The sequence below is a fragment of the Peromyscus maniculatus genome, chromosome 12, assembly GCF_049852395.1.
Source record: "Peromyscus maniculatus bairdii isolate BWxNUB_F1_BW_parent chromosome 12, HU_Pman_BW_mat_3.1, whole genome shotgun sequence".
In the NCBI taxonomy this organism is placed as follows: Eukaryota; Metazoa; Chordata; class Mammalia; order Rodentia; family Cricetidae; genus Peromyscus; species Peromyscus maniculatus.
Window position 1 is genome coordinate 63,630,150 of NC_134863.1, and position 20,300 is coordinate 63,650,449.

A 20,300-nucleotide genomic window follows, 5' to 3' on the forward strand; every position below is an offset into this window, starting at 1 on the left:
GGAGGAGGCAGGGCTTTAAGAGTCAAAAAGACCCAGCATACTGATTTGAATACAGATAGGACTAGATTCTTTATGCTAAAGGAGTTTAACATTTTGCCCTGAAAAAATGACCTACTCAAAAATATTTTTACAAGGAATAAATCGGATTTGCCCCTCAGAATGACTGTTCTGGAAGCAATATGAATGATAATTTGAGACACTGATTAGAAAAGCAGAGAGAGACAAAGGGCGAGAAAAACCAGAGAAAGTTGGGACAGAACATCTAGGTGGGAATTGCACTGTATGGAGGCACCTAAGGGGAACACGCTATCACTTAAACAGAAATATTCTTCCACACGGGAGCACAATAGTTATTCCTGATGCTGTGATCTAAAAAGAACAGGAAATGATAATTTCCTGAACTTTTATTCCAACTCTACAAAAGATGAATACCAAGTAATTTATTGGTATTATTTATAAAACATGCCTTGCATGAGATATTTACTCACGACACATTTTTCCTTCTCAGTCACTGTGTAAGTATGCTGTTTCTAAAGATTCAAATCACTTCTTGTCGCTAGTAATCGATTCATTGCTTTCAATGGATCTGCCATTGTCTTAGCATTATCTTATCTAATAAAATGTTAAAGCATTCAACACAGCAAGATTCAAGGAATTCTTGAGTCTTTGAAAATGTCTGACCTACCGTCACCTGAAGTCTGGACAACAGGGAAAATGAGAACAATCACTTTTTCTTGGTAGACTTCCTGCCAAAGATCTATATTGCAATCTCTGTGAGGGAAGATTGGTTGCAGAAATTTATTTGGGGGTGGGGGGGCGCTAAAATGAAAAACGACATCAATAATTCTTCTGGTAACACTCCAGTATTAGTATTTCTGCCAGGTGGTATTGAAAATGGTTTGAAAAAAGTGCTTGGGTGATGGTACCAATGGGAGGGAGCAAGCAGAGGAGGCATTCCATCAACAGAGCACAATAGCACAAAGTGTGCTGTATATAAAATGGATTCCTGAGAGGGCTCTCATTAAATATAGGAAACAGAATTAGGCTCTCAAGATGGCCATTCAAAACCTACATTTAAACCCAAAGCAAATTAGAAAAATTGAGTTGTAAACTCCAGAAGAATTGGCTCATTAGAGAAATGGCAATTCTGCTATATGTCTCTAAGACAAAAACTGTAAACTACATATTTGTAATCTCTAAAACCTGGAAACATTTGACAAATCACTTGCAATTATGATGTACTAATCTACTTGCTCAAACTACCAAGTGATTATATCTTACTGTAATGTCTGTAAGAGGAGATATAAGGAAGCCCAGTTCCACAATTCAGTGTTTAATCAGAACATGTTAAAAAAAAAAATAGCTCTCTAAGAAAAGTACATTGTATGAATTCCAGAGAAGCACACTCTCATATCAAAAGGTCAATTAAAATTGCAGGTCTGGGATAGTTCAGTTGAAACTGTGTTTTGAGAATTTAAATAAAACGCACAGTAAATTAGATTTGATTTCTGCTAATTTATGCTTCAATACTGCAGTCAGCCCAAGCTGGCTTCAATCAAAGTCATGGTACAGCACTCTTATGCTAATGCCTGCTGGTGAGCCAGAGTGGGTGGAATAGAAATCAGAAGCCGAACATGAGTAGGAAGCATAGGCCATGCTCGAGGTGGGCTTCGAGACGAGGGGAGGGGACCTTAAAGGTTAATCACATCATGTTCAAGTTGTTTCTACAGGAAAATATGACTTTCTATGGCAACCATTAACATGGAGATAGTCACGGAGTGGTTAGGTACATTTTAGATGGAAAATGCAGTCGTTACAGTCACACTCAGCTACTCTTTCTTTTATTATAATTTTGTACCTGAATGAATCAACTTTGGATTCTGAAATAAACAGTTTGAACTTACTGACTCAAGTGGGAAACACTTTTTTTGTGATTTAATATATTTTGCTTATTAAATGTGTATATATTCTGTAAGGATATTTTAAAAGCAATACCCTCCATCAGTTGCTTGAGTTACACATTTGTGTGGTCATAACTTCCTTAACACAATGACAAAATTAACAATAACTGAGTACTAACCAATTTGCAAGGATGAAGTTAAACTATCCCCAGGCATTAGTTTATTTCAAATGCAAAATTTTGCATGTCTCTACTATTATTTTTATTGAGAGACCAGTGAGTTGAACCTTTTGAAGTATGCATCAATTATTATGTAAAAATGTTATACTGGGGAATAAATTTGATATTTGATTTATTTCCATGTTCTATTAAATGGACCAATTAGATATTAAAATCCTAATTTAAATTGATTCATATCAGATAATGACACAATTAAACATAATTTTTCATGCTTGTAATCAACCAAAACACTAAGAATTTCAGGTTATAATTTCTATTATGGTATGATATGTGAAAGATAACATGATGCTTTCATTGAATAATTGTTATTACGAATGAAGCATAAAACCATAATCTTATTCTTGTGAACTACCAGCTAATATAAGCCTCCTCAGGTATACTTCCCACAATTCTCTGTTGATACAACCACTCAGGCTTTTTAATCTGTGGCAATGAAGTCTTACAGGGTTTATTTCTGCAATGTGTGCAAATTATTCTCTTCCATGTAGCATTGTGGCTTCTGTCAGGCAGCTGAGGGTTGCATCTCTCTGCCCTTCATATCCGTCAACTAGCTGTAGAAATTCAAAACGCTTGTACACCTTGTGACTTGCATGGTTACGTGCCTGTTCTTGTGTTCACCGGGCCCTGGTGTCCATTATCCTAAACTTGCTGCCATGGGTGAACCTGAACGTTCTTTGACCATGCACTTGCCATACCATTTCAGCATAAGGAACATGCTTTGACTCGATGTGTGATGGTTCTTTATTTTTCCCGTTATGTATGTGTTTTGTTTCCTGAAATAAGTTGTAACTTCTCTGCATTGCAATGTTGTCCTTTTTTTTTTTGCTCTAGAACATTTTCAAGTTGTGAATTCTAAATGAACGCCTAGAAGATTTTTTTAAATGACTATAAAGAAAATATTCAACATTTTCCCACCTCATTATATTTTAAGCTTCTGACACATTCTTCCCACTGACAATAATAGTTTGGATGGAAGGAAAGTCAAACAGAAAATGTACTTTGACAGATGCTCATTTAAATGATAAATGAATTCTAATTCATAAATGATTAGTTCTTCAGCTCATTTAATTGTATTTTTTTCACTGTTTGACATTTTACTTGATTTCAAAATAAGTTGTTAGTACTGGAATTGAATACATAATGTCTTAAAATGTATTTGACTTTTAAGCACATCAAGACATCATTTATCTACAAAGATGAAACTTATTTGTAAGGGAAAACACAAATCAATGATACAGGATGCATTATAATGACTTTTGTAAACCCTGTGTAACTAATTTTTTTATTTTTATCATTTCCAAGGAATTATAAATTATCAAATTGCTAATTTATATAACTTATGCGTTAATTTTTTTTGTGTTCATAGAAATTATTCTTCCAGAGGAGATACATGGTTTATTTTCAAGCCTGTAACCCTGTTAATATTTAAAACTTCTTATTCCATGTAAAATATTCATATCATTACCTTTCTTTCAACAAATATCAATTATCTCTATCTGCTTTTTCAGTGTCAAAATATTTTTTAATAAGGAAAGCACTAAATGGGTCACTGTTCTCATAAATGTGAAGTATATGATATAATCAAGGGAATGGGATGGTTATGGTTAATCAATGCCCAAAGACTCTACATCTATTTACATTTTACATTGTACCATTTTTGACTAGAGATCTTATATACATATACAAGTGCATCAATCATTGTATGACTAAAGTGTTGTTGCCAAGCAGTATTTCTCTATAGAGTTTTGAACCAATGCATTATATAATGCATTGATTGCAAGAAGACTAATTTTGGAGGTGTGTGTAATACTTGAGATCCTCCCTAATTATTGTCTATAACTTAAAATCTTATGGCTAGTAATAGAAAATAAAGTTGGGCAGTGAGTTTTTTTTTTTTATCAAATATGACCATAAAATAAGAAAGGTGATTTCTAAATTGCTACAGAGAGCAAGAGTGGATGCAATTCTGGGAAGAGCGAAAGGAGGGAGGGGTTGACCTGGAAAAAGGAAAGGTGAAGGTAATCCTCACACAGTGAGCAACACCCACTGTCAGTACACCCATCCATAGCCACACCTGCTTTCTTTGTTGCCAAGGGCAGCTTATTTCATTCTCCTCTTTTAGTGGTTTTCATAAACTGAAGGATTATGTGAGTGGGGTTGTGCAATTTTCTAAGTAAATGGTCTTTATTTAGGAAATTTCCATTAATTTTCTAATGTCATTAAATATTTCTACATTACGATGAATATAATAATTAACTCAAAACTAAGACAGACATGTTTATGGAAAACTTAAAACTTTATTAGATTCCAGCTTCCTAAAGCAGATTTACTGTCAATTATAGGTAAGCAGAGGAAGTCATGTAAGCAAAATAAATTATTCTGTGTTTTAATAGGCAAGTGTCACAGAACTTCTGATCATATAAAAGTCACAAGATGAAAACTCCTGTGAAAAATATGCCAATATTTTTAACATACCATTTTAAATTTTATTTTTCCATGTTGTTTTGTCATATAAAAATATGTAACTTTGTTATTTTAAAAAATATATTATTTTTGGATTCATTGGCTTTAAAATGTTTTCCACATAATATGTTTTTATCATATTATCTCCTCATTATCTGTTTTATTGATTAAGATAGTGGTAATAACATAGTGAGATTTTGATTTTTAATGATACTGATAATTTGCAAGGGAAATGATTTTATTTTAAAAACATATTTAATAAAAGCCTAACCACATTAATTCTAAGGACAATGTCATTTTTAAGCCAACAAAAAGAAGAACAAAGGATGCTAGAAAGTAAACCCTAAATTGGCCTAAACTCTTAAGTTGGGAAGGGTGCAGTCCTTATAGGTAGAGCAGAAGGCATTGGAATATTGGGAAAGTGGAGGGGGAAAACAAAGCTTAGAGGTAATTCTTCAAGTAAATGGTAAGACAAGACATCCATTTTTACTCACTTAACCTGTCAACTTGCCAGAACTGTCACGTCAGCACTCTAGCTAGACCAAGAAGGCTGCTCACATCCCATTCATTTTTTTGAGAAAGGTTGCACAAGATGCCAATCAGAAAAAGCAGGAGCAAAAGCAAAAAAAAAAAAAAAAAAAAAAAAAAAAAAAAAAAAAAATCTTGCAACCAAGGAACAAATGTCCTGATACAGAAGGGTTGCTTAGTTAGCAGAATTTTAATATGCAATTGCAATGTTTCTTAATAACATTAATTACACGCTTTGTAAGGCACCATCCTAATTCATTAGTGCTTTCTTCCTGTTGCATTTTATCTCCTACCAACAGAATGGGTGGGGGATATAATACTGGCCTGTTACTATAAATATTGCTTGATCTTTTTATGGCACTATTTAAAGCTGCTTGCATAAACCATTACCTATACGTGCATATGTGTATATCTAGTAACGGTACCAACATTTGACATGCTCCTAGAACATGCTCAGTGTTATGCTACAATTGGAGACAGCAGAAAGAAGACAATAGCTCTTTCTGGTAAAGCACTAAGATTTCTGTACAGTATATGAAAATTACATTAACTATAAGTTTCAGAAATAATACTGGCCAAAAGAGTTTAAAATATACTCAGAACTATTTAATTTAAATTTTAATTCATTTTACTAGTTTATATATTTAAAGAATATAATTACGGACCAGTCACCTGAGAAACATAATGTATGTTTAAATAAGAACTTTAAATAAGTTCTGTAGTATTTCAAATACCACATGTAATATTTATGTGCAATGTGCATTATAGAATTGTTAATGTCACGATCTCCTGACAATACTGTCTGAAATTACCATTGTTTCTGAAAATAAAATTTTTATGTTTTTATAAGGAATACTTCAAGTGGTAATATAATATATTTATCTTATAGCAGTTTGGAAATGATCACTTAAACTTTAAGAGGTCTGATATAGTTCTTTAAGTACAAAATTAAAACATATTGCTTTTATTCATATTATTCATATATGGAGATACTACAAAAATTTAAACTTTTGATATCTAGTGTCTATAATGGAATAAGGCTTGTTCTTCCATTTCCTGCTATCTTGCTATTGCACAGAAGAAAGGAAGTTAGTATGAGAATTCTACCATAACCCAAAACCACAAATTTTAAAATAGTCTGCTTACCAGTCAAGTGTAGATGAGAATGAGAATCCATGCTGGATACCTTTATATCACAGCTCTGTCCTCTTTCAAGTCTGACTTTACAGAAATATCTTTCAATACTACAAAAGGCTACTCTTTGATTCTTTGATTGTGACCTGGAGTGAAGTGTGACACCTAGCAAATAAGTCACCACTGTGCAGGACACTAATTAAAATTCAGGAGGCAGCCAAGAACTTACTGAAAGAGGGAAGCCTACTGTGATTGACTGGATAGTAAATGGTCCACATAACCTTCACTTCCCAATGGTCTTTCTATGAATATGTTATGGCATACAATGTGTTTTCTAAAGATGCTATTAAAGTTACTAATTAGTTGACTTTAACATCATTATACTAATTAGGTGAGCCTAAATGATCATGTAAGATTTTTAAAGGACACTGCTCCTAAACAAGTAGCTGTTCCCAGTCGGTCAAATCAGAGAAGTATTATATAACATGTTTGTGTTAGTTTGAATAAGATTGGCCCCCATAGTATCTCATGTATGGATCCTTGGTTCCCTGTAAGTGAAACTCTTTGGGAAGGATAAAAAGGCATGGCTTTATTGGATGTACGAACTGAGGGTGGGTGTTGAAATTTCAAAAGCCCACATCATTCCCAGTTAGCACTCTCTGCCTTGTGCTTGTAGATCAAAATGCAAGCTCTCAGCTACTACTTCAGACTCATGGCAGCTCCTATACTCCTCTCCACAATATCCAGTCATATATTGCGATCCTCAGAAATCATGAGTCTCAAATTAAACACTTGCTTTTATGAGTCACCTTGGTCATAGTGTCTTATCACAACAGAAAAGTCTCTAATACAACACAGTAAGGATCTGAGGTCCAGGCATTAAAGCGTAGTGGATGGCCTCTAAAACTAGCCAGCATCTATGCCAATAAACACTTCAGAAATATACACCCCAAAATTCTGAGAATGTACACAAATAAACCTGAAAGTATGGCATCACTCCTCCCCCTCAATGGTGTGTCCATTTGGAAGTTGTATTTACAAAACTTTCTCATAAGAAGTGCATGTCATTCTAAATCATCAAATATGTGGCAATTTTTGTGTGTGTGTAGCAACAGAACCTCACATATCTGAAGGTCATCTTGCTCATGAATGAAAATGGAAAGGGGCTCTCGTGTGAAAAAATCCCTGTATCTCATCAGTTCTACTGCTTCCGTACAGGTGCACCGGTACTAAGCATAACAAAGGATGGGTTCTGATAGAATGGAAGAAAACTTTCTAAGTAGGGATACTGAATGACCCTGACACAACTTCCATTTTTCAAAATAAGGAAGCCGTATTCTCCATTTAACTAGAGAGTTAAACAGTGAGAGACGAAAACAGGATTTAAGTTAACTAGAGCAGTATATCAACTAATTACCCATTTAATTAATGACAAAAGGAATGTAGTAATAAATGTGAAAAAATGAACCCATAACTTCCAAAACTACCTAAAGGAAAAAACAAACAAACATAATTTAGAAGTCTGCCCATTGTCTAAATGAGCAGCTATATACAGAACAAATCTCCATAAAAGTATGCCCATCAAGAATATAATAAATAAGCAAATTGGCCAAACGCCACAAGAAATAGGTGATTGAAATGTGAAGTTGAATAGGGAATGGCACTTTTGAGAGGTTTGGCTTTGTTGGAGTAGGCATGGCCTTGTTGGAGGAAGTGTGTCACTGAGGAGGCGGGCTCGGGGTCTCAAGACATGCCCCGTATTTGAGAGCACTTCTGCCTGCCTATCAAGATGTAGAACTCTCAGCTCTAGTCCCAGCTCTGCCTGTATGCCACAATGTTGCGCCATGATGATAATAGCCTAAAACTCTGAAAATGTAAGCCACCCCAATTAAATGTTTTTCCTTAAAAAAAAAAAAAAAGCTATTAGACCACTAGCAAATCTTTTATTATATTGATAATGGAATCTATCTATTTCTAATCCATAGGTTTGTTTATTTTGCTGATGACTTTATTTTAGTAAAATTTGGGGGTTTTTTTTGTCAAAAAAATGTGAAGTTTAACAAGGAAATGAGGGAAACAGAAAAAATAAAGAAGTAAAATATATTTAAATAACAATAAATACTTCATAACTGTAACTGAAAGGGGGAAGTTGTCAGGTGACATTAAAACACATGTTAAAATGTATTATAAAACTGATGTCTTAGATACTATTGCAGAGAAGTTGGTAAATCTGGGATGTTGAGAGAGAGAAGCCAACAAAACTAATGCATTTGAGGAAATGAAAATGTTAGAGAAGAAAAATATTCTTAAAACAAAGCTAATAAGCCATGATCTTTAGATTCAGGGGTTTTATTGTATCTCAGAAAAGCTAGACATCAGATGATCAAGGTTGAAGTCTAATACATCAAACCATAGGAAGAAAGAACATGAACAATCTTGCAGTAATATAAAACCTCTCAAAGGGGAAATTTTTCTGGAAGCTTCATAATTCAGTAAGGTGCTATTCAATAAAACGGCCAAAGAATCTCCTTCCCAAATTCAAGGAATGATGAAAAAGAATTTGTATAATAAGTTTAAAAGCAATTTTTGCTCTAGCAGAGGTAATGTATATACAGCAACTTACACAAGCTGAAATCAATAAAGTATGAGAAAGAACACATGATTGCATTTCACCTTAAAAGTTAGCCTAGCTAAAGGTATTCCAAATATTTCACATGATGAAAACAGAATTGAAATTTTAAGATGTAATGATTTTTAATGTAATCAATACATTGGAGGAAATGTGCACAGTAATAATTAATTGGAACTCTACAAAAACCAGCATCTAAGGGCCTGGTACAGAAAACATAACTCTTGTAAGCAGAAGATGACCACTTCGGGTCATGTGAGGAACGGCTTTTTTGAGGGAGGAGTAATGCTGTGATTCAAACCACAGATCTGCTTGCAAAACACACTCAAGAAATCTTTAGGAGATATTTCAAGATGAAGTGTAAGAATTATGCATTTTCTTGTTTTAAAAGTAATTGAAACAGACACCGTATTAAGTTATGTACAAACATTAAATTTTAAGCTTGATTTTTGGAATGTGAAGGAGTTAGGACTATTTGACATCTTATGCTCTAAGTCAGGTCTGAATTATAATTTTCCCTAAAGAAAATTTTCATTCATTGTCTCTTTTATTAACATTTTTGCTGACTTCAAGAATAAAATTATTTAGATCATGCTATAATTAAATCGTATACCAATGTATAAACAGAACTAGCTAATATGTGGATATAAATATGCCCATAAAGATTTGTTTAAAATAATGGCTCTTTCTTTCTTCTTTAGAAAAGTATAATTTATATATAAATTATAATATATATATATAATTTTTTTTTAGTTCTTCAGGTGTGTATAGTGCCCATGGAGGTCAGAAATGGATGTGGATCCCCATAAATTGGAGTTACAGATGGTTGTGAACTGCCATGTGGGTGCTGCAAGTGCTCTTAACCACTGAGACATTTCTTTAGCACTGTTTCTTTAAAAATAAATCATTTAATATTGCTTTTGCAATAACATGTCATTCTGAAGTACTTATAAATACTTGCACTGGCACATTCTATCAAAATGTAACAAACATTTTTATGACTAAATTGGTTAAATGCCTAGAAATGTCTATGAAGTTATATATGGAGTTTGCTGTTGATTTCCAGAAGTTTCACCTGATCCACTCAGCTTTTCCTCTCTATGGTTGAGGCAATCAGCAGCTAGCATATGGTACATAAGACACAAAACGGAAGAGAGCTCAACTTCACAGGCAAGGCAGCTGGTAGATTTGACAGTTCTTTTCCAAATTGCTCATCATGTTTTGAATTACTGCTATGAAAAAAAATGTGTTGCCCATCTCCAAAATAGATGTTCATTTTTATTTTTATGCTGGAGAAAGGCTTCCAATAGGAAAATAAACCAGATGGTTATAGGAACAGAGGGAGGTTCCCCACTGTGATCGTTTTCTTATTGTCAGGTTTCTGGTTAGAAGACATTTCCATAAACAAATTAATACTTCACTAGTCACAGCTAGCTTTACCCTCAGATGCATTTTTGACTTTTCCTATGAATGATGCCTTTGGAACAATGTCAAAAGTAAAGCAGGAAAGCCTGGTGAGTTCATTATAAAGAAGCATGGATCTAGATTTAGTGCTAACCCAAAATATAACACACAGATAAGTGGGCTCCTTCTGCGACACTGGTGACATTACAAATGAGAAACAGTAACATGGAAAATACTTTCCTCAAATGAGGATAAAATTGATGGCTTTCAAAATTATTTTCTACAGCAGAAATCTAATCAAATTTATATTGAATCTCAAAATACAGTTAAGAGTGTGTGTAATTCCAACTGTGACCTTCATAGTGTAGTAAATTTGTCTCTTTTAAATTCAGCTGAATCTTTTAAGTTGTATGTTTGGACAAATTCTCACTATGAAGTTTGCAATAATTTCCAAATTTAGCTTTCTACACAGAACACAAAAAAGCTTCGTATGGAATAACAAAGTGATTGTTTTCTGAATCTTTAAGTGCTCCAGAAATTTAATTTGATTTATACTGTTCTTTTAAAATCCTTTCAGAGGAAAAATCCAGAAACTTTTTTTCTAAAATTTGTATTAGTTTGAAAATATGTTGTTCCCTTATTTAGAGTAGAATTAGAAAGAAATTTTCTCACCTCTTTAAGATTAGCTTTTAGAATACTCTTTATGATAGCTCTAAGATCTTCAAAGTTGAAAATACTGTGTTTGACTCCACTAAAAAACTGAATAATAATGAGTTTTTCAATGATGTGTTTAATTGATTATTTCAATTGGTGTCTTCCTTTTACCTTATAAAAGTTTCAATGTCTATATTTAATGTATCAAAAGTCATTTTAAGAGCTAATTCAGGGACACAGCAGTCTAATCTCTTCTTTGTCAGCCTTTTCTTTACTAATCCAATGAAAACGTATCTAACTTTCAATTTCCCAAGTTCATGGCAGTTGTCACATTTGAAGTATAGTTCTTCATACTTCTGAGCACTGTCATAAGTCATTCAAGACAGATTTAAGAAATGACAGACTTTCTAAGATAAAGTATAATGTGTCAAAAAGCTATTCTTTATTTCCAGTTCAATGGGAATCATAAGAAATTGTTTCAAACAAGGATAAATTTGGAAATAACTTTTGAAATTCACTGCCAGTGACAGCTACATCTCTGAGCACCGAACACACCATGTTGTTTTAACCAGTGCTCTAATACATTCTATAAATGTATTAGACATTATTAACATTGTCATATAATCTAAGAACTTATTAAATGCGTTAAGAGGTGTATGAACATTTTATTTCTAGCTACCAAAATCTGTAAGTTTAATCTGTTTATTTTCTGTTTACTTGAAATGTGTTTGTTATAATTATAATATCTGAAGAGTTCTTTCTGAAATTTTTTCCATTGACAAGTGTTCTCATCTAATCATATATATTTAACATCAACAATGAGAATTATAGATTTACTCTCTTAAAATAAATTAAAATTTATAAACTTGTAAAGTTGTTGCTGCCTAGTTATTAAAATTTCCAAAAAGATTAGATTTTTTTCTTTCCAATTATTATGTCCTTAATTTTATTATATGTAATTTTTGCATACATATCTTTACTAATACATTTTTAGTATATAATAAGTTTCAATAATGAATTTAATATTTGTTACATAAATAGGTCTCTCTACCTAGTTAAGAGATGATGAGAGAGAAACTCTAATGAAATGGTCATCTATCAGATGCTGTGGAACAATCTTTTTGTACACTGTGAATATTTGTTGTTCTCATTGGTTTAATAAAGGGCTAACTGGCAAGTAGCTAGGCAGGTAGAGGTTAGACAAAAAGAGAGTGTGGGATAGAAGAAGAGGAATCACCAGAAGATTTGGAGAGAAACAAGATGAAAATGGCATGCTGAAAAAAGGTACTATGGAAAAAGCAGAGCTTAAATTAGAAATATGGATTAAGTTTTTAGATCTTGTTATTATCAAGCTTAAGCTATTGGCCAAGTATTCATAATGAATATTAAGTCTCTGAATGCTTATTTTAGGAGTGTGCTGGTGGGACAGAGCTGACTGGTGGGATGGAGAAACTCCACCTACAACCAGAGCATTAGTTCTTGAATGGTCAGAAGAGACCATCAGTCCTAGAATGAATTTAGAGCAAAGCGATGTATCTAGAGTGATCAGATAATGGACTATCAGCTCTAGAATGATGTTAGAACAAAGCATGGTTCTAAAATGACAAGGGAATATAGTTCTAGGTGTAGAACAGTGATGTTACTGAAAAGCAGCTCTCTTTTCCTAGTCTATGCCATTTTATTCTTCCTTATTCTCTTCTTATTTTTAAGAAGCCCTCAATTGTAATGTAGTTGTTATTAAATGAATCATTAAAAATTCAAACAATGAGTTTTAAAATTATAGTATTACTGTCCTCAATTTTTAAAAATCAATCCCGAAAAGTATGATTGGTCAAATTATTATGCTTCAAAAAAAACATTGCAACTTATATTTAAATTAATTAAGTCTCAAGTATATTTCAAAATGTTACTATGCTAAGCAATAAGTGTATTAAAAACTAGACCCAGAAGTGAGACAATAGAGGTTTTGTTTTGTTTTGTTTTTCAAGACAGGGTTTATCTGTGTAGCTTTGCACCTTGCCCGGAACTCACTCTGTTGCCCAGGGTGGCCTCGTACTCACAGAGATCCACCTGGCTCTGCTTCCCAAGTGCTGGATTAAAAGTGTGCACCACCACTGCCCTGTGACAATAGAAGTTTACAGAAACATTGTATGCATGGCCCAATGACCCACTTATGCTAGGGTCATTCATTCAGACCTCCTGCACTTATTTGACACAGAGGAGTAAGAATATTAACATGTGAATAAAAAAAAAGAGTGCTAATATAATGCATATGAGAACTCCTAATTTTGAAACCAAATTTTATTGACAATACTTGCTATTGACATGAACAAACTATATGATAAAAGTATGTGTTATCACAAACAAGAAAAAAAAATAATGTGAGTTTAGGTCAATTCACATCCAATGGTAAAATTGTCAGGTCAGTATATTAAGAAGGGTTTTCAAGTGAGATGGACAATTTCTGAAATAGTGAAAGCTGAATAAGTTATTAAAATAGTTTGAGGTATACTTTTTTAAAAATGTGCTGGAACAATTCATTTATCCTCATATTTATGCCTCCATATTTTCATCTCACAAAATTTCTTCTATCTAAACATACTCATGGGTAAGTTATTCTAAACTTGATGTTACTAATTAAGTGAATTTAAAAATATTTCATCATTAAAATAGTCACAAATAATCAGCAGTTAAATTTCTATAAGCGCATGCTATTCATTTTTGCAAAGCCAAAGCAATGATGAGATATTAAGCCACAAACACTGTTTTCATGCCACAGTATCTCCCTACTCTCCCAAACTAATGTTAAGAATCCACTTAACACAACATATAGCAGATTCTTATTAAATTTTCCCTCTGTAGAAATGCAGATGAGCAGGCACAGAGAGAAATATCCCTAAAAAAATGAGGAGTCTGACTGGCTTAAAATGAAGCAGGTGAATAAGAGATAAACATCTCAATTTAATGCATAGACTTCTCTCTTGAGTAATATCAAACATAGCCTATTATTTTGTACATACAATACAAAATAAAGTATTGTATCATCCTACTTAGGAAAAGTTAGGGATTTATAACATTAACAACTTGTTATTTCATCTGAAAATTGACACCAGCTCCTTGCTGTATTGAGAAAGTAAATACTAAAATTGTTTACCAAAGCAATTGAAAATCCATGAGCAACTATTATAGCAGATAGTCCCTCGAGAAGCATTTTAACATGGGTAAATAAATATACTTAATTCTGCCAAATGCTACTATGCATGAATTATGAAGCACTGTGCAAAGCCATGCCAAATGGATAGAATGATGGCTACTTACCAACAGGGCGAACTGTAGACATTACAATGGTGTGGTGAGAACATAAAAAAGAAATTAAAAAAAAGAAAAGAAAATTATCAGAATGCATGATGTGTAATGTTACATTTAAGTATGGACAATAGAGTGATTTCTATTCTCATAATTCAATTATGAACAGGGTGCCTAAGTCTGATACAACTGAAAGATATAAACATAATTCTACAGAAAAAGTTTTTTGAACCTTAGGACTAACTCTGAGGATTTGAAGGGATAGTGTAGGTTTTAGTCTTATCATCAGTACTTACTTCAGTTTTTACTTCAAAGACATCAAGTTAAAGAGCCTTATGCTACTCCCAAGTTAAGAACAGACTGATCAACTATTCAAGTCAATATGTAGCAAACATCATGTCTGCAAATAAGGCCTCACTACCTGAACTAAATAGCAATTGAATTTTAAGCATGACTTGTCAGAACCATTTCAGGGAATATAAACAAGCTCCTGATGCAACTTTTCAGTAGGCAATAATTTAGGTCTACTTTGCTTTCATCCATGGAAATCATCTATGTGTTTCATATAACAAATAGGTTGAGACACGTCTGCAGATCCCAACTCTGTAGCTCCCGAACCACTACTGAACCTATTGTTTCTTCTGGCATAGGTGATGAACCAGTGACTGGCATGTTGATTCCTTCTCTCACTGAGCATAGCTTCAAACTGATGCTTCAGCAAATATAACATTTTTTTATGTTACCATAACATTTTGGTTACTAAGATCCATAGAAGTAGGCTGACATTCTCTTAATGACTGAAATTTTAAGATACATACATAAGCTAAATATTTTTTTAAAAAATTTCAAATCAATATGGATGAACAACCATTTAAAGGCAATAAATAAGCAATAGAAAACATGGTTTTCCTTTATCCAGAAGATGAAATCTGTTTAGAAGAGCTAACTATATAAAACTGTACAATTAAAATATTAATTTTTCCATCTAATAGGTCTATATACATCCATATCCCAGCATATATAACCCTAGTGAATAATAATGCATTTCTAAAATAAGGTACAAATAGATCTTGCTGATGTTGATCATGATATTGATCTTGATGTTGGGCTTGATAAGATAAATACAACATTTGGAACATGCTTTATACTTGAGCATTTAATAAGCCTGTCCATTATAATTCTGAATTTGTGTGATCCCTAAAACTAAGAGTATAGTTAGATATATCTGAAAGATAGTTGTCTTTTATAATAGTAGTATTTACAATTAGGATAATAAAACCATGATGATTGTAGTAACGGTAGGAAAATTCTGGGTCACTGGCATAACTAATTTATGGTATGTTTATTGTAAAAAAGCATTGAGAAGTTGCCTGGTGACCCTTTTTATCCTTTTTTGTAAAGGGATGAATAGAAAGGCCCAAGACTAATAACTAAGTAAAGACGTAAGATTGACATCATAAATTCTTCCTTTACTCTCACTAATAATTTCTCTCAGTTGTGTCAGTTTCTAATAGGGAAAAGAAATCAATATTGAAATTTGTGCTAATTTACCTGCAATATAATATTGGTGTTCAAATATACTTCCCTAAGAAATATTACATCTTCTAAGGTTCTGACATGAAGGAAAGAGAAGAGACTATAGTTGAGGGATCATGTTGAAATAAATAATATATTTTGCATTCACTTTATACTTGCAAAAATTTTTTACTATACTGCCTTAGAGGACAGAACTTCCAATGAAATACTTTTTATAACAAGTGAATAAAAAAAACTGGGAAATGAGGGAAACTGTTTGCATAAATGAAGCTGCTGTTTTGATATCTCTTTCAAGAACCATTTTACAGATTACTTAATACGTTTTTTGATTTGATTATTATGAATGCAGTTCTTTTAGTAATTTTTTTCTTTTTAATTTTGTTTGCCAAGGCAGATAATAAATCTACTTGATGGCAAGCTTCACTTGATAACCTTGTTTGTTGCCATGCTTTTGAAATTAAAAAACAATCAAACAAAAAATATACCGAAGAGACTTTGGTTTCAAGTGTTGATTATAAAACTCCATAAAGTATCCCCAATGTGCTAACATTCACATAATAATACAATTTCTGTATAAATATCACAATAAAACTCCGTGTCCTTGTTCCACAGCAACATTTCATCATGAAAATCAGCAGGTGGATGTTTTCAAAATCAGCAAATTAAACTCAACTGTGTTCCAGAATTAAATGGACTAAAATGGACATGACCTCTTGGGTCAGTTGACCTCATTCTAATAAAACAACCAAGAGAAAGGCTGAACATTTCATTTATGTGCATAATGAAATAGACACAGAAAATAAAAGTCATAATTTTACCCCCATTAACCATACAATGTGAGCTATCCCAACTGCATGCCTTAATGGTATAACATGTTTTTCAATAATAATTTACTGTACATTACATCATTCTACAGAGATTTATTAATACCATTTAACCCTTATTTTGAAGTTGTAATCTTAGATGAATGACAAATTCATACCATGGCAACACAAACACTCTAATTATCTGCATGCTACAAATCAGAGAAGAAACAATTTAAGGTTTGCTGATCTTTTTTTACATATATATAATATATATTTTATTATATTATATAATAAATATATAATAATTTATATTATTATAAAAAGAAAAAAGAATAAATGTATCTAAATAAAAGAATAAATATATCTAATATATTTTATTGTAATATATATTTATTATATATTATAATTTTTTTAAAAAAACAATGCTTTGTACAGTTTTTGTAGGTTTGCTTCCAATAAAATGCTGAACCTGAAACTTTCAACAAACTATGAAAACAATTAGCTGAGAATGTTCTCAAAGCAAACAGAACACTCCATGTTTCCTTGGGTCAAGCACTCAAGTGTAAAAACAAATCTGTTTTCTCTACAAACAAACAGCTCCTCACATGTTCTTAACATTTGTTTAGTCAGCAAACAGTTTTTGAATGGAATATTTTGGGGGTTGGTTATATAATTTTTGCCTTATTCATTTCAATCCCCCCAACATACCTTAGAGATGATTTGGTCTAGATGAATTATTTTCATAGTCATTTACCTATTTAAGAATAAATCTTCCACATATGTGCTACATTTTTGGCTTGGTATTTGGGTGGGACTTCTGACAGTAGGAGTGGGGGGTGTGCCTCTGACTCCTTCACTTGTTCTTGGGATCCTTTTCCTCCTACTGCATTGCCTCAACCAGTCTTAATGTGAGGGTTTGTGCCTGGTCTTAATGTATCTTGCTGTGCCTTGTGTAGTTGATATCCCTGGGAGGCCTGTTCTTTTCAAGGAGGAGATGGGGAAGGAGTGAATCTAGAGGAGAAGGGAGATATTTGGGGGGGGGGGGTGGAACTGGATGGAAAATGAATAAATGTATCTAAAATTATGCTCAGAGTATGTAGGTGAGAGTACACAATTTTATTTGCATGAGTTGCTATATTTTTGTCATATACAATCAATAAATATATCTGGCTGGTAAATAATCAAAGCCTTTATGATCTAATTAATGAAGCATGCCAGTGCTGATAAGCAAGTGTTAGCAACTGTCTAAACTGTTTTGATCTATGTTTACACGAAAATGAATGTAATAGAAAACAAATGGGTTAGGAGAAAAAGAACAGGGCCATTGGAAAAAAAAAAGAGAGAGAAAGCATCTTCACTCTCAGGGGTACAGATGCTTGCTTCCTGCTAGTTACCTGGAGACAAATGAGTGTTGTGGCATAATTTCTTTTTTTTATCAGATCAAAGATTCACCCAAGGATCCCTGACTTATTTCCTTCAACTTCAAACTCCTTCAAACCCTTTTCCTAACTTATAAATTCTTGTGGGAGCAAAGCTGTGCAAGGGTAAAGGTGAGGTGCAATGGAATCGCTGCCAACATCCATCTATTGAGAGATGAGAGGAAGCATCTCATCTCATGCATGGTGGGCAGGGGGTTCAAGACTGGTAAGTTTCAACAGTACTATAGCAATGTCTACTCGGGAAGCAAAAATGCCCTCTGTCTTTGTGACCCTATTCTGTACCTGGGAGTACTTAACTTAAGCTCTTGGGATAACCATAGTCCAGAAGGAACACCGCTAATTCACTCTAGAGAACCTTAGGTTTAGTAGTGCTTTATGTTACTATAAACAATTCTAGTGAGTCTAGAAATAAACATGATTCCCTAACTGGAAGAGTACATAACTCTCAGAAAGCATATGTTATAAAAGAGTGTCCCTGTCTACCTCTGTTATTTAGGGCCAGAGAACTTCATGAATTGTTCTCCAAATCAGTTTATCAGGAGATTGGTTTTTCTGTTAACACCTTTGAAACACGACTAGTTATTCCCTTCCCTTAAATTGGTGTTTTGAATATGGAAACAACCAAACAAATTTCCATAATTTTAAACAGAGTTCTACCAGTAGACAGGGGTATGCTAGCAGAAAGCAAACATTTCAAAACTGATAGCATTTAACAGCAGTAAGTCACTGAAAGAAACAGAAACAGAAAGACTGATTTATATCCTCACAATTTTTTTAGGATGAACTCTTCAGCTATATGAACTAGATAGTCAACCTGTTACTGTTAATTATATAAGAAAATTGGACTGGAGAGATGGCTCAGAGCTTCTAGAGGTCCTGAGTTCAATTCCCAACAAACACAAGTTGGCTCACAACAATCTATAATGGGGTGTGATGCCTTCTGGTGTGTGCAGATGTGCATGCAGACAGAGATATACATGAAAGAGTAAATAAATATATAAGTAGTAATACCATATTTTACAACCTCCATCTACTCCATCCTTACCATTTGAATTATTATATATTAGAATAGTGATATTCAAAAACAGCAATGTTTGTTTGCTTCGTTGATTGGGTTTTGCTTGTTTTAAAACCCAGTTTCACTATGTAGCCTGCACTGGCCTGAAAGTCACTGTAACTCAGGCTGGCCTCCAATTCATTACAGTTCCTCTGTCTCAATGTCTCACATGCTAAAATTATAGGCACAGATCTTTATGCTCTTGGGATGACAATATTAATGTTACTGAAAAGATACAAACAACAACTTTAAACCCTTATTTTGTGCTGTTGAACGTTCTATTGTGCCGTGATTACTCTCAACAGTTCTATGAACGAGATACTTTCTTAGCCTGAGATGTCTTAAATGTACATGTGAAAGGACAGTGTTGAATAAAGAAGAATTTGAAAGCTTCCATAAACTTTCAGAGACCACGTATATACCAGTGAGTAGAATGTTCAAATTATTTCAAAAATATGTTTTGACTAGACTTATCACCTGAAATTAGATTAGAGAAGGTATGAGTGAAGGTATGATAAAGATTTGCTAGATAACAAAGGCTCCCATAGATGAAGATCTTTAACTTATTGTGGCTGTGTTTGTCAGTGTATGAACTAACTATAAATTCAAAGAACATTGTACAAACAGGAGATTCAGAGTGAGGAGTCCCTTAAACAGTTAAACCAACCCTGTTGCTTCATGGTAGCCCATGCCCAGGACTATTTTTTACAGGAATGTTCTTGCTGTGAAGAAGGACAAAACACCAGGCATACTCAGTGTACTTTTAGAAAACAGCCAAGACTGGGAAGAATCCTGGAGACTAGATTGTACCAGGGGAGGCCTCTCCAGTTTGGGTTCATTCACCATTAGCCCATAATGCATGTAACTCTATAAAATAATTTTACCTACATGACAAGGCCAGAGCATTGCCCCACAATGGGAGAAAAGTGAGTGCTTGCTCTCACTTCTCCACAGATCAGTAGTATGACCCTAGACAGGGCCCTTCACCTTGTTCTACTTGCTCTGTCTGTTGAATGAGTAGGTAGCACCAGGCAAATGCTTAGGCACTGCCCGTTTTTTTGGGTCCTCACAACACAGCCCTGAGACAAAGGGGATATCTTTTAATATCTTCTGTTGTAAAGACTTCAGAGACAGAGATCATAGACAGCTTGATATATTTAAATGAAGGAGATCTCAAAGAGCTACAACCAAATGTGAATCATGA

The 20,300-nt window shown here is 33.4% G+C and overlaps 1 protein-coding gene across 15 annotated transcripts in view; it reads right to left on the reverse strand.

The window, feature by feature from the left end:
* Robo2 (roundabout guidance receptor 2) overlaps positions 1-20,300 on the reverse strand; it is a 523,875-nt gene that overhangs the window by 96,048 nt on the left and 407,527 nt on the right. For 14 of the 15 annotated variants that reach the window (XM_042259491.2, XM_076549116.1, XM_076549113.1 and 11 more), the window contains exon 7: positions 14,271-14,282. The exons of the other annotated variant lie outside the window; for it this stretch is intronic. In XM_042259491.2, the coding sequence (XP_042115425.1) occupies positions 14,271-14,282 (12 nt within the window). The remainder of the gene's footprint in view (positions 1-14,270; positions 14,283-20,300) is intronic. 15 annotated transcript variants of the gene reach the window in all.